Source organism: Taeniopygia guttata, chromosome Z (genome assembly GCF_048771995.1).
Source record: "Taeniopygia guttata chromosome Z, bTaeGut7.mat, whole genome shotgun sequence".
NCBI lineage: Eukaryota > Metazoa > Chordata > Aves > Passeriformes > Estrildidae > Taeniopygia > Taeniopygia guttata.
In genome coordinates, this window is record NC_133063.1 from 66,481,863 (window position 1) to 66,496,482 (window position 14,620).

A 14,620-nucleotide genomic window follows, 5' to 3' on the forward strand; every position below is an offset into this window, starting at 1 on the left:
GTGCGGAGCAGGATAGGCAACGCAGGAAGCAGAGGCCATCCTGAAAGCCCCGTCCAGGGCGATACGAGAAGCCCGCTGCACCTTCCCTGCCGTCGGCCGGGACAGCAACTGCAAGCGCGCTGCCCTCGTCCTGCCGTCCCTCCCCTGCCTGTCATTCACAGGCTTCGGATAAAGCCTCCCCCCGCCTCCCCCAGCCCATATACCCCTTCTCCGCTCCGCCGCCGGGGCAGAGTTTGTGGTCGGCGTGCCAGCAGTAAGCAGCTGCCGCTCTTCCCCTTTCTCTCGTCCCTCTTCCCTACCTCCCGCCCTCCTCCCGCGACCCGCCTCCCGCCGGCGGCCCCAGCTCCGCCCGGCGCTGCGCGGCTCCCGGCGCTGCTGCTCGCCCGCCGCGTCTCCCGGCCCCGCCGGACCGGCACAGCCCAGCTCCTCTCCCATGCGCGGCGCTGCGCCCAGGGACCTCCGCGCTTGCCCGGGAGCCGCTGCTGCTGTAAGTCGGTGCCGCCGGCCCGGTGCCGTGCCCGGCACGGAGGGGAGGCGGGAGGGCAGCGGCGGGGCAGAGCTGCCGCCGCGCTGGCGGCGGTGCTCCTCCGGTTGAAGCCGGGCTGCCTTGCTGGTCCCCGGCACAGGCGGAGGCCGGCCTTCCTCCGCCCTGTCGGGAACGCCGGGTACCAGCGGGGCACCGCGGGGTAGGCATTCGCGGTAGTTCGCTGTCTCCTGTACTCGGCTGCCCTTGGAAAGCGTGGGCTCTTGTTAGGGAGGCTGCCAGCCTCCCCGTTGGGCTTCAGCTTCCCGCTTGGAGCCTCGGGCGGTCCGGAGTATCCTTCAGAAGGGCAGAGAATGAGTGAGCGCCTCGCTGCTCCCCGAGCTGGCCGCGGCGCTGCTCTCCCTGCGCCGGTACAGAAACTTTTGCACGTGGTTATTGTTTTATAAAGCAAACTAAATGCATTTTAGCTTCTCGCACTGTTTTTTGTATCAGTCTGGGAAGAAGCTCTTTAATTTTGTTCTCAGAGACGGAGTTATTTAGGCGTTTTGATGGGGCGAATTGAGGGGGATTTAGAGTTGCGTTTCTTTGTTTGCATGTGGTGAGCTGTAGCGCATTCCTAGCAGCGTGTTCTGCTTTCTGTCTCGCTGCAGGTCCTAGGCAGCCACTGAGTTTGAAGACTTTAGGCAGCGTCACGGTTTGCCTCTGCCACATTGAGGCACACAGTGCCTCACACATCGGTACAGGTTTAGCAATTGAAAGCGATGTGATGATTAGTAGATTTCTTCTCTTTCAGCTGTTTCACTGATTCTAAAGAAAAACACAACCAATACTGTCGTATTAATATGAGCGTGCATCAGGGATGCATCAGTAATTTGAAAATACTTATTTTTTTCATCTGATTTAGGCTGAGACCTGCATGCTATAGAACTGTTAAATAGGACAAGGAGCCTGTTGTTTAGTCTTAAAGTAGTGTTTACTACTGGGCTGCTGTGACAAGTAGCCTGTTGAAGTGTAATTATAAATCAAAGTCTTGGTTCAACCTCTGTTCCAAGATAAAATCTATATCTGTAATTTACTGACCACTTCTTGTCTTTTACATACAAATACTATTTCTAAGGAAATAAATGCCTAAAGGGAATTGACTAATATTATTCAAGATGAGCACTTGATCACTGACAGTAAATTACCTCTGCTGAAGTGTTTGAGGCTTGCATAATTTCCAACACCAAGCGGAGAAATTGGAGATGTCATTTTTGCATTTTAGTATTTATCCAAGATTCTGGATTGACCTAATTTACAGAGACTCAGCCAATTTCCAGAAACACTGCCTGTTAGTGAGTGATGATGCTTGCTTCTAAGGGTGTTTAGTTAGTCCACGTGCAAACTCTTCTCAGCACCACACTGGAGGAAAAAGATGTGTATAGATATGTATCTTTGTTCTGTTTGAGGAAATATGTTAGCTTATCTTAAATGTGAATTGGCATATTTTGAATTCCTCTCAATAGATGACATTGTGATGATAAAGGCAATCTTACAGGCACAGTTCAAGACCAGCATATGTGAAATCTACTTCTCACCAAGAGATTAAGCCTTCTGTTTTAGTAGGGTGAAATGCTGAGTGCCTTATTCAGTAGCTGTTTGGGAGGTGTTTTTCTACACATTTTTTACTTTTTTTCTTTTACAGTGGTATTTGTTACCCTGGCTGTGGGTGGGCTTTGGGTAACAGACAGGATCTGTTCCTCCCCTCTGCATGTGGTCTGTAGTTCACTAGCCTCCACTGTATGCATGACTGCAGGGTGGTTTTTTATGTTTGCCTCTATTTTGTTGTGGTTATGGGCTCATTCTGAATGGTGCTGAACAAGCGTTCATGGGAGTACAGAGCCTGGTGAAAGATCTAAATCCCTGTATCTGCAGCCTCTGATGTGAACTTTACTTGCCCTATTCCTGAACCCTGTGTGCATGATGAAATAAAGTTTTCAGTAAACTCTGAATTCCCGCAATATGTGTGGGCAAAGAAGAGAACGTGTGTTTTCATAGGGATCCTGACATGCCTAGACTGTGATGTCTACACTCACATTCAGTTGACAGGAATGGAGTGTGGGGGGCAGTGAGCATATTCAGATACTGGTTATTCTGTAGTCCCTGGTGGGTTTTCAGCTCCCATCCTGCTCCCTGGTGAGGAACCTTGAAAGAGTAAGTCCTCAGTGTGAGGAAAACTTGCCTGTAGAGATCCAATGAATACTGGGCCTTACATCATCACAGCATTTAAGACAGTGAAGTGCCTGGAAAAGTTTGAAAAATTTGACAGTAACATGTTCAGCTTCTTGTTTGTGTCACTAAACTGCTTGTATGCTAGTATTTCAGTCCATGACCTTTCTGTAATCCTTCAATTCCAGGGGATTTCAACCTGTAATGGTCAGTATCTTATTTTTGGCTATAGGTTAAGTGAGTTATTTTATCCTGAGATTAGTGCTCAAGATCCTCAAATGCCATCTGGGTATTTTTTTGCCAGACAAAACAACTTCATTAAAGGTTATTTAATTTTTCTTGTAAGAGTTTGTATTTTGAAGACATACCAGCTGCCTTAAGTTGTTCTGCACTTAGTGCATTGGTCTAGGGAGCACGGTTATAATCCCTTTCTAAGCTTTTGCTTAGAAAATGGTAAGGTGAGACAGATACTCTGCCTTGTAGCTCTGATGTGTGGGAATCCTCTCTGTTTTGCAGGACTTTGGATTGTGCCCATATATTGGGCAGTGTTGCTTGCTATTTTCAATCCCAGTTAAATTTCATAGGGACAATTGTGTTTCATATTAAAGGAAGTGGGCTATGCTAGTTTTACAGCAAGGTGTCTCTCTATTCTTTAAGTTGGGTTTAAGGGCGTTTTGCTGTAACTGAAGGGACAGGTGTAACACAGACTTGCTGTTGTTCAATATGGTTTATCAATTACATTAACACAGATAGTGAGGAGCATGGTACTGGCTGTGCTGCAGTTAGACTGCAGATGTTGCATGTTCCATATACACAGATTGCTTGTTCTGAAATGGAGTCTGCTGTCCAAATTAAATGTGTGGTTTTGATTTTCTCAATGTTTCTAGTCATATGAATATAGAAAAATACATCTATTAAAAATGCTGGTTTTGAAGGTTGTAAAGCACTTGTATTATCTTGAAGCATGAAATGTGGAAATGAAATTCTGTGATTCAGTACCGCTTAAAGATGCTCAAGTATACAGAAATGTTTGTGTGAGAGCAAAGTATATCCACATTAAAAACCTTCACAAGTGGCCCCAAGTGCTCTGACTTGGGACATTGCATGCTTTCCAGGTAGACTTTTTAGCCAGTTCTTTATTGGAAAGTGCAGTAAAAGGTACTCTGGATATGAAAATAGCATAGTAATTAGTCAAGTTTGGTTCTTGACTTTTGCTGAGTGTTCTCTGCAGTTTGAAGAGAGAGAAGTGAGATTATCACAGTACCAGTCACAGCCACAGCTTGCACTGAGGTCTTTGTTTCATCTGCTACTATTTGCGCTGTGGCTTTTTAGCCATTAGCTTTGTATCACTGGCAATATTCCTCCCTTACCCTATACTTCATACTATTCTGACTTGACTCTTAGTTAAATCTGGAAACTTGCTGTAATTATACATAAACCTGCATATCATGGCAGGTAACAGTAACATTCACCTCTAAACAGAATCTGAGTAGGGTTTTGTTTATTAGGAATAGGGCAGGATAGGATAGGATAGTTTTATGCCTCCTCAGAAGTTCAGGATGAACAATGGCTTAAGCTCTGAGGACCTGACTCTCCAGGTGGCTTCAGAGGCAGTGTCTCAGTGACTTCAGCTGGTGGTCAAAACATGTGTTTCTGCTGACCCTGCCTATGTATATGCTGTGTCACTATAATAAGCAGACACCAAATTCTGTGGAATAAGGATGGCATCTGTAGAATTTACTAATCATATTCTTTTTACAGTTACACAAGTCTAAATGTATAATACCTGAGTTTTATTTTAAAGTTAGGTTGTTGTTTTTTTTTTTTTTAATTTTGTGTTGTTGCATATGGAATCACTATACCAAAGGGAAGCTTCCTAATGGGATTAGTAGGCTTTTGTTCTCTGTGCAGCTTTTGACATTCCTTAGGTATTCTGTCTAGTAGCTCTTCCTGCTATGATTCAGTACAGGAGAATGTTTCAAGCATGTGCATGTGTATGTATGTAATGAATCAGCTGGTCTAGGTTGGGGAAGGGTGAGAAAATTGGTCCTGGTTCATTTTCTTTCTCCAACTTACTTGCTTGCTGTATGGCTATGAAAGTTGGAGATCAGGTTTCCCAAGATAAACCTGCTCTTGGGCAACAAATTTAGACTATGTCATTTATGAATCTCAGCTTACAAAAAAATAAATGCATACCAAAGGGAGATGTAATTCTCTGTCCACTCAGCTGTAAATGAAGGCTTTTTCTCCCCCATCCTATAGTGAATAATAGACACTCTTCTTGATATGTAAAACTAATAATGATTTTGACTTTTATTTATTTTAAATTTTTTCTTTGCTTATAGGTGTGAAAGAAAATGTCGGTCAGCATGCATGAAAATCGCAAGTCTAGGGCCAGTACTGGCTCCATAAACATATATTTGTTCCACAAATCATCCTATGCTGATAGTGTCCTTACTCACCTGAACCTCCTGCGTCAGCAGCGTCTCTTTACAGATGTACTTCTCCATGCTGGAAACAGGTCGTTCCCCTGCCACAGAGCAGTTCTAGCTGCTTGTAGCCGCTATTTTGAAGCAATGTTCAGCGGAGGACTGAAAGAGAGCCAGGACAGTGAAGTCAACTTTCACAATTCTATTCACCCAGAAGTTCTGGAGCTTCTTCTGGACTATGCATATTCCTCCAGAGTTATCATCAATGAGGAAAATGCAGAGTCACTGCTGGAGGCTGGTGACATGCTGGAGTTCCAGGACATTAGGGATGCTTGTGCAGAGTTTCTAGAGAAAAACCTTCATCCCACCAACTGTCTTGGTATGCTGCTGCTGTCAGATGCTCATCAGTGTACCAAGCTGTATGAGCTCTCTTGGAGGATGTGCCTTAGCAACTTCCAGAGTATCAGTAAAAGCGAAGACTTCCTCCAGCTGCCAAAAGACATGGTAGTGCAACTCCTTTCCAGTGAAGAATTAGAAACTGAAGACGAGAGGCTGGTATATGAATCAGCTATCAACTGGGTCAACTATGACCTGAGTAAGCGTCACTGTTACCTGCCAGAGCTACTGCAGACAGTGAGACTGGCCCTCCTGCCAGCCATATACCTTATGGAGAATGTGGCCATGGAAGAACTTATCACCAAGCAAAGGAAAAGCAAGGAGATTGTAGAAGAATCAATAAGATGCAAGTTGAAGATTTTACAGAATGATGGAGTGGTCACCAGCTTGTGTGCCAGACCCCGAAAAACCGGCCATTCACTTTTTCTTTTGGGTGGCCAAACCTTTATGTGTGACAAGCTGTATTTGGTAGACCAAAAGGCAAAGGAGATAATTCCAAAAGCTGACATTCCAAGCCCACGGAAAGAATTCAGTGCTTGTGCCATAGGCTGCAAAGTGTATATCACTGGGGGGCGAGGATCAGAGAATGGAGTCTCCAAAGATGTTTGGGTGTATGACACTCTTCATGAGGAGTGGTCGAAGGCTGCTCCCATGCTGGTAGCTAGGTTTGGCCATGGCTCTGCTGAACTTAAGCACTGTTTGTACGTAGTAGGAGGGCACACTGCAGCAACTGGTTGCCTTCCAGCTTCCCCTTCAGTATCCCTAAAGCAAGTAGAACAGTATGACCCTGTGACCAACAAATGGACCATGGTTGCCCCACTGCGAGAGGGAGTAAGCAATGCAGCTGTAGTCAGTGCAAAGCTGAAGCTGTTTGCTTTCGGTGGTACCAGTGTTAGCCATGACAAGCTGCCCAAAGTCCAGTGCTATGATCAGTGTGAAAACAGATGGACTGTACCAGCCACCTGCCCCCAGCCCTGGCGCTACACGGCTGCAGCTGTTCTGGGGAACCAGATTTTTATTATGGGTGGAGATACTGAATTCTCTGCATGCTCTGCTTATAAATTTAACAGTGAGGCGTACCAGTGGACTAAGGTGGGAGATGTGACAGCAAAGCGAATGAGCTGCCATGCAGTGGCATCTGGAAACAAATTGTATGTGGTTGGAGGCTACTTTGGCATTCAGAGGTGCAAAACATTGGACTGCTATGATCCCACGTTAGATGTATGGAACAGCATAACAACTGTGCCCTATTCATTAATTCCCACGGCATTTGTCAGCACATGGAAGCACCTCCCTTCCTAATTGTGTATATGTTGGCAATTACAAGTTATCAGGTAAGAAATAACACCTTTGAATTTCAGTGTAATAATGCTTTTCAAAAAACTTTTCAGCAGCAGCTCTGTGGAGGGGTTAGTATATTTGATGCAATTTTACATCTGGATCACCTGAGACACATATGTTCAGGGGCTGTTGTAAGCCAGGCACCACATCTGTGACAACACCAGATCCTGCAAGTAGTTTACCACATATCGTGCACCCGCCTTTACAAGGCTTTTTCCTATATGATTTAGATGTAAAGCATTGAGCAAAAATAACATTTTTGACTTGTGTGGAAATGCAGGTAATCTTTTGAAAATTTACTCTGGCTCTTAAGTATCAAATGTTTGCTAAACAAAGGTTCCACTGCCATTTGTCTGATGATGGAGACTAGGTCACTCTGCATCCTGTAGCACTACCTGAAAAAGATGCAGTAAATTCTGATCTGAAACTTGATAGTGAATTCACTTGAGTTTTCATGCAGACAGCCTTTAGAGAAAGCTGCTATCTTATGGTAGATGCTTTACAAGGAGTTCAGGCCTGATTTTCCATCTCAGCTAGACAGTGTGTTTGCATCTTCATGGACTAATGTTGCATTTTCTCCATTGTAACAGTTTAAAATACAGACTTTTCAAAATACTTATGCTTATATATGATGAACTAGATATAGTGTCAGGAAGATATGCAATTAATATTGCAGCCTGAAATAATTACTAGTCTATAGCACACACTGTTCCAAAACTATTTAATTATACATAATAGGCCAGGTTCTTACCAGATGCAACTTCAGCATTGTATCTTCTCACAGGCAAGTCTGAATTTGGTCTTGCTTGATGGGTTGTTGTGCATTTCTTACTTTTGGGAGTAAAGGAGAAGAGTTTTGCTCTTAATCTATGTATTTTGCAACAAACTTGGAAGACCTCCATTTGTATTGTGTTGCTTTTATTCGCCATTTCCTCCTTGTGGCTTTAATACAAAATCAGTTACTGCCAGCCAAATAAATATAGTGATGTCCTTGATCCTAAGTAATCAATGCCCTGTTAATGGTGGCTTCTTTTTGGATTTGAGCACTGTATATTGTACCCATGAATACAGGCCGCTTATAAGATAAAGGCAAATAAATAGAGTTGCAATAATTAAACAAGCTATACATGTGTCTCTGGGTTACGTAAAAGTTCAGACTGTCTCCAACATATTGGAAGAAGAACTTGTGTGTAAAGACTTCTCTAGGTTCTTCTGTTTGGGATAGATCATTGGGGAGGTTTTTGGTGGTTTTTGCAGCAGTAGACTTTTATCTGACTCTTGCAGTAAATGCAAACCCCAAAGGTCTTTGAAGCAGTGTAGATAGGGCAGAAAGTTACTCCTGTAGTTGTCTTTCGGTTGACTGGAGTTTTGATTGAGTAAAGAATACAAGGTTGGGCCCATGCAAAGCATGAGCTCAGCTTTGAAATCTACTGTGAAATTGGGCAGTGTTGTGCCATGATGCTCTGCTCTCAGGTGGTTGTTTGCCTTGAAAACACTCTGCCCTCTGCCCATTTTGTTTTTCCAGACTTTTCTGTGGAAAGCAGGGCAAATCCTAGAGACTTAGCACGTCCTGGTTACTGGCAGTAATTGCTCTCCAACAGCAAATGGAAGCCCTCATTTCTGTGTGTCAGCTTCCTCCCTAGCTGGGAACTATATCTCAGTATCTTCAGTTAATTTGTGTTATTACTGGCTTTATGCAGTTCTCAGTGTTATCAGAACAGCAGTATTGACTGCCTGGACTCAGGTCTGTGCCAAGAAAAATATTGACTTACTCTTCTGAGTCTCACTTAATTGTTCTAGAGTTTACAGTGCATGAGGGAGTGTTTTATTTTGAAAAAGACTTCTCCGAATATAACGGTGCAAAAAGCTTTCCTTTACTCTGCAGTATCTTGTTAAAAGCCATTATTTTATCTTCACTAACACACCAGATATATGGCTTAACTAGCACACAGGATAACTGAATGTAGCTGTAGTCTGAAATCTCTCTGGTGCTGTGTGCTCATCCAGCAAGTAGGTTGTTTTTTTTCCTACTGACTCCTGCTGCTTTGTCAGTGGGTGGGAGGGCCAAAAAGGAAATTACTTGTGATTACTCTGCTTTCATGGTGTTGTATGGCCCCAGTCTGACAACTTTTAGGAAGACTTCAGTCTGCTTTGTCTTATTTCTAGAACTCGGGAGTTTTGGGTTGGGTTTTTTCCCCTCTGTTTTGAATTTATTTATAGCTTTTTTTTTTAAGTTCATCCCATGACAAGAAACACTGTTTCAACTTAAATGTTGATAGTCTGTTTTGATGGGAAGAATGTCATGCTATACTGAAGAATGCCTAGAAAAGACTAATCGACACTGAGTGGACCCTTTTTTAGGCATAAAAAAAAATAGCCCACGCTTGCAAAAACACTGTGGACTGTTATGTAGGCTGAGTTGTTTCCTGTGAGTGTTCTCTGTTGTTCTTAGACATCACAGCCTGAGAGAGATGTGGTATGTTCAAAGGATCTATCAGTGCACTAGAGCTCATTTGCATTGTAATGAAGTAGTATTTGCCTTCTAAAATTGTTCTAGCAGCGCTGTCAGAAATTATTGTGTTGAACTGATCATGGTTTGGAAGCTGGAATTTTGATACAGCTCCACAGTGAAAAAACAAGCACAATCTCAGCATCCAGAGGCTGAGTTTCTCATTGAATAATTGATTTTATAAAGGACTCTAGGATGGATTTATTGATGGATAGTATATTGTTGTTTAAAAACAAATTAAGCAGAATTTTGCTTAAATGAAGAGTAGATGTATTTTAAGTAAGGGAATCCTATGGCTCTCTCTGTTAGTAAAATCAGTTCAGAATTTCTTAAGGTGAACAGAGGTATTGGGGCAAGACAACTTCAACGTCCCTTCTGCTTTGCTCCAACCAGGTTTATTTTGGCTTAGGTATAGAAAAAACTCTGCACTGAGTGTTCATGTGGATTTTTGTAAAAGAGGAGTTATAAAAGGTTGTATGCTTAAAACAAGTCCACAAACTTTTAAGATTTTTGGGGAACATAAAAATGTGGAAGTATGCAGGATACATAGTCTGTCACTTTGAAGTGTATCAGGCCACTTTGATTTAGGTTTCAAGTGACTGAATTTATAACCAAACATTAGTCAGTCTTTTTGCAGTCAATAGGATGGTTTGCAGAGTAATGTTACTAGAATAATAAAGTCATAATCTGACCCTAAATAATTATGTTCTTGACTTGTTTATGTATTAATAGTTGGGTATTACACAACAACCTTGAGGTTCAGGGTGGGCAGGGAAGCCCGTCAGCTGAGTTATCCTAAGCCTAGCTTTTAGATCGACATCTAACAAAAACCTTATGGTATATTGTTGCAGTAAAACCTTTTAAGTAATTTCTCTCTCTCCTTTCCTTCCACCTCTTCCCATGCTTTTAGCTTACTCCTTTATTTGGAGAAGAGAATTGGAACCTCAGATCTGGAGAAGTTTTTATGAAGAAAAGTCATTCAGCGTTTCTTGGGTTTGAAGAAAATCATCTGCACCTTGTAAATTATCCAACCTAGACATGAAGGAATGGGAGAAGAAACTGCTGTCTTCAGTGCTTCAACACGTGGTTTAAATATGAATGGACAAACCTCTGATCTGGTCCTTGTGCTAGTAATTGTGGATTAATGCCCATGTTAATCAGTCCTTCAGACATGAAAAAAAACAGAGACAGAACTTCTCTTAACTGTGCACCACACATCACTTGATTTACATGGACCCCACTGTTTTTATGTGAAATTTGAAATGGTTGTCACCTCTCTGTGGTGGTTTGAAGTGTCAGTGCCAGCTGCAGAGGCAGAATGCCAAGTCTGAAACAGCAAGATGCTGCTGTGAATGAAGATGCAGCAGCATTGCTGCTGAACTCTGCTGACTGGAGTGTGCTTGCCTGTGGGCAGTGCCTACAGCACCTGTTACACCCTGTGTTGCATTGTCCTGTTTGCAGTAAGTGACCTTCTGCTTTATAAGGACCAGTCCAGTGGTGAAATGTTTTTGCAACAGTGGGGAGCAAACATTACATCCCTAAAATGCTCATTGTTCCTGTTCTTCCCTGTATTTATAATTCAGTCTGTCCTTTTCCTATTATGTTACTTGTTGTAGATATAGTTATTTATTGTTCAGTGGTTGCATGCTGAAACAATGCCTGCAATTGTCTTCATGTTGCAAGGGCTTGTGTGAATTGTATGTTTTGCACATATTGTGATTGTTGACTTGCTCTGCTGCACAAAGAAAGAAAACTATTGGGTAACAGTTGGAGGTGGAGGGAGCAGTGGCTTCCCAGTTGGAAATTGAAGGATTACAAGACAGGATTTTAAATTACACATGTACTAAAGGAAGAAGCCATGGAGGTCACTTTCTCAGGCCACCAGCTCCTCAGGTTGCATGTGGTGTGTCTTGTAGATGGTGTCCTTGCAACATTTCATTTGTTGGTCATGCCTTTCAATTTCTATCCTGGAAACAGCCAAAGTCTCTTGCAACACTCGCTTTGTGCAGCTTCCTGATTGCAACGCAAATACTGTGGAAGAGCTTCTGGATACCAAGCCCAGATGAAGTCATTGTACAAAATTATTTATTTATTTATTGGGTCAGAGGAGGGTTATCTACAATATAGCCACATTGTCCTGAAGGAGTGGAGAATGGTGATTCAAGAATAAAAACAAAAACAAAAATGCCTCAACATAGGCTAATGATGAAGTCTTAAAAAAAAAAAAAAGAAGAGCAGCAATTTTGCACTGACTGGATTTCAGATCATCTGGGTGGCCAGATGTCAAAGACCCAAGTGCTCTACAAAAATTCTTATGGGGATAGAAAAGGAATTTCAAACCTCTTATCTTAAAAAAAAAAAAAAAGCCCTCAAACTCTGCTGCTTTTTATTTTTGTTATCCAGGTGTGTCTTTAATCACTTGGTTGCTCAGAAGCCTCAGAGAATCCTGAGAAACCAAACTTTGATTTTTAAATAAAATTGTTTCTTATTATTCTGCTATTTGGATAGAGATGAAGCTACTCTTTTTCTTAGGAATTTCAGAAGCTTGTGTTTCACAGGTACTTTCTTTGCCAGATCCTGTAATGAAGCTTGTATTGTATTGTGTTTTTTCTTAAATGTTTCTGGAGTCCACTTAAACTGGCATATTCATGGTGTGACATGGTTGGTGTGTGCTGTGGTATAAGTAAACAGCTGCATGTGTGCATGCAAAACAAAAATAGACACGTTTGTGATGCTTGCCTTTCTCGGTGTGAAAGTGATGTAGCTGTACTTGTGAAAGTTTTGTCATCTGAAAGTGTTTACATTGGTCACTGGAAGTTTCTCTTGCGCTGCCTTACATTGTTTTGCTGTTTAGAGTAGACTCTTTACATTTCAGAAATAAAGTATTTGGAGTTCTGTGAATACTGAGAGAACATGGATTTAATAAGCAGTCATTTGCAGTTTTTAAAAGGGTGAGTTCCAGCTAGATGTGATAAAACTATAGTTCCACTGATGAAACTGATTCCTTGAAGTGGTAGACTAAAAAAGTATTTAAACCCACAGCCTCTCTACCCTTGTCCCCCCTTAGATGATGTTTAGCAATAGGAAAACAGATTAGAATAGGATCCTTTCTATATCCCTGTACCTGTGCAGGTTGCCCTGCTGAAGGAAACAGCCTTGAATTTTTGTTGGCTTTTCATTTTGTGGATCACTCTCGGGAGTGAAGGGAGCCATAAAATCAGACTTCCTCTGTTTTGCATGTCCTCTACCCAGGCACTAGCATTTACATAAGGTACCAGGAAGTAAAGAACTGGGTCTCCAGGGGCCCCAGTGTTTGAATAAGGACATGTAGCTTTGAGATGTGTGTTCTCTGTCAAGCTGATCAGAGTCCAGAGGTGAAGCTGCCTTGCATCTGACTATTTAGCTTATGAAATCTGTTTTGTAGCACAGCTACAAAAAGTGGGATGTTCAGCTTCCAAAAGTGGGATGAATTTTTTGCAGCTGTTTCCAAACTTGTGGTCTGCTTTCAAGTCCTCAATTAATTCCTGTGTGTAGGCCGAAGGAAACTGAAGGCAGGGTGGGCCTCTGGCTCTGCAGGGACTACATGGGGCTCTCTTTCTATGAATTGTTGTGGGAATCCTGGCTGACTACTTGACCATTTTAGCCCTGCAAAACACCCCAGACTTAGAAGCAGTTCACAGCAGAGTGCACACAAAAACCCTGGCTAAGATGGGAAGGTTCCTCTTATTTTGCAGGCTGGTTACTGTAGAAACATGTAACAAAGGACAGCCTTCCTCTTCTGGTGTAATTGTGCAGCCCCTTTTCTGTATGTCTGACACCTGTCTGAAAAAGAGTGATTAGAACAGAATAATGTTCCCATTCCTGGCCATTGAAGATGTAGTTCATGTGCTAAAAGAAAACTGCAAGTGAAGAAGTAAAATTGTCTGTGTTGTTTGCTACTGTGTCTTAAGATTTTGTAAAACTCACTTTTTTTTACAATGTGAAACGGAAGGTCAATAAATTATCAGTTATTTCCTCTCCATGGAATGTTTATTTGAAGTGTTTTCCTCTCCTCTTTCCTCACCACTAAATGCTTTGAATCCTTTATAATGCCCTTTTTTATGTCCTCTTAAAAGAAGCACATCAGCAACATGCAATTAAATGCTTTGGTTTAAGCTTCTGCTTCAACTGCGCTTTCCTTCCCTTTGTTCTCTTCTGCTGCTCTTACTATGATCTCTATCTCAAAGTTCAGCAGTTAAAACTTGGAGAGCCTCAAAACATTTAAGAACAGGAAATGCAAGTTTGTCAGTGCTTGTAGTACAGTTTAGTTAGTGCCTGATACCACTTGGAAGTGGAATTAGGCATTTTGAATCCTTTCTAATTATTCTCAAGTCAGAAAATCCCGGCTGCACATAAAACATTCCAATTGTTCTATATAGGTGTATAGTCAAACTCTGTGAACTTTTCATCTTACTTATATTTTTGTATGTACATGGCAGTTGTATTTTTCTAAATTTTGGTGGGGTTTTTTTGTTGTTTATTTAAATACCATTTTAATCCTATTGATTTTCTACATTGGCTTAGCACCTGTTTGTCCTGAAAATGTTGCTGTACACTGTCCAGATATAAAATAGCAAATTTTCTGACATCTTCTAAATTACCTCTGTTAAAACTCCTGCAGCTCCCCTGTGAAAAGCCACAGGTTTCTTTGTGGTCTTTCTTTACTCCAAAGAGTTGGGGCCATAGTATTAAGTGACTCTCTGGCCTTGACATGTCTTGGTAAAACTGCGTTTGAGATCTTTGCCATCAGTTTGGCTGGGGGAGTGAGACACTTAGAGAATTCTTAAATATGAAGAATACCAGAAGAAGTCAGCCTTTCCACAGAACAAGGTAATGTTAAATTAGTTTCTGTGCTTATTGCAAGCTCTTTGCTGAACAGTAACCTGGGTTGGTTTCCTTTATTTGGATTTCACCAGGGCATGGGATGCTGACAGTGGTACTGGGCATGAACAAACTGCTGTAGAATGATTCAGCTGATGTCATTTTAGGCACTGGGTTATTTATCTGGTCATGGATTCAAACTCCTTTGCTTGGAAGTTTCCTCATACTGGAGGCTCCGTTATTTATGATGAGAGTGTAAAAAAATAATTCCATTTAGGTTCTAAACAACTGATAATCTGTATAAGACATCTGCAAGGCATTTGCTTTATTCATGGTAAGTATGGAAACTAAATGCCTTGAATGATTAGAAAAAAATCAGCTCATTAGCATTGA

The 14,620-nt window shown here is 42.0% G+C and overlaps 1 protein-coding gene across 1 annotated transcript; it reads left to right on the forward strand.

Moving 5' to 3' along the window:
* The first annotated feature begins 311 nt into the window (after nucleotides 1-311).
* Nucleotides 312-13,388, forward strand: ENC1 (ectodermal-neural cortex 1). The gene is made up of 3 exons (XM_002187222.6): nucleotides 312-487; nucleotides 5,038-6,851; nucleotides 10,278-13,388. The coding sequence occupies exon 2, from the start codon at nucleotides 5,050-5,052 to the stop codon at nucleotides 6,817-6,819; it is 1,770 nt and encodes a 589-aa protein (XP_002187258.1). The 5' UTR covers nucleotides 312-487; nucleotides 5,038-5,049; the 3' UTR covers nucleotides 6,820-6,851; nucleotides 10,278-13,388.
* Nucleotides 13,389-14,620: the final 1,232 nt, after the last annotated feature.

Bases quoted from the DNA above. Each gene is read 5' to 3' on its own strand.
- ENC1 (XM_002187222.6), top strand. From the start codon at position 5,050: ATGTCGGTCAGCATGCATGAAAATCGCAAGTCTAGGGCCAGTACTGGC.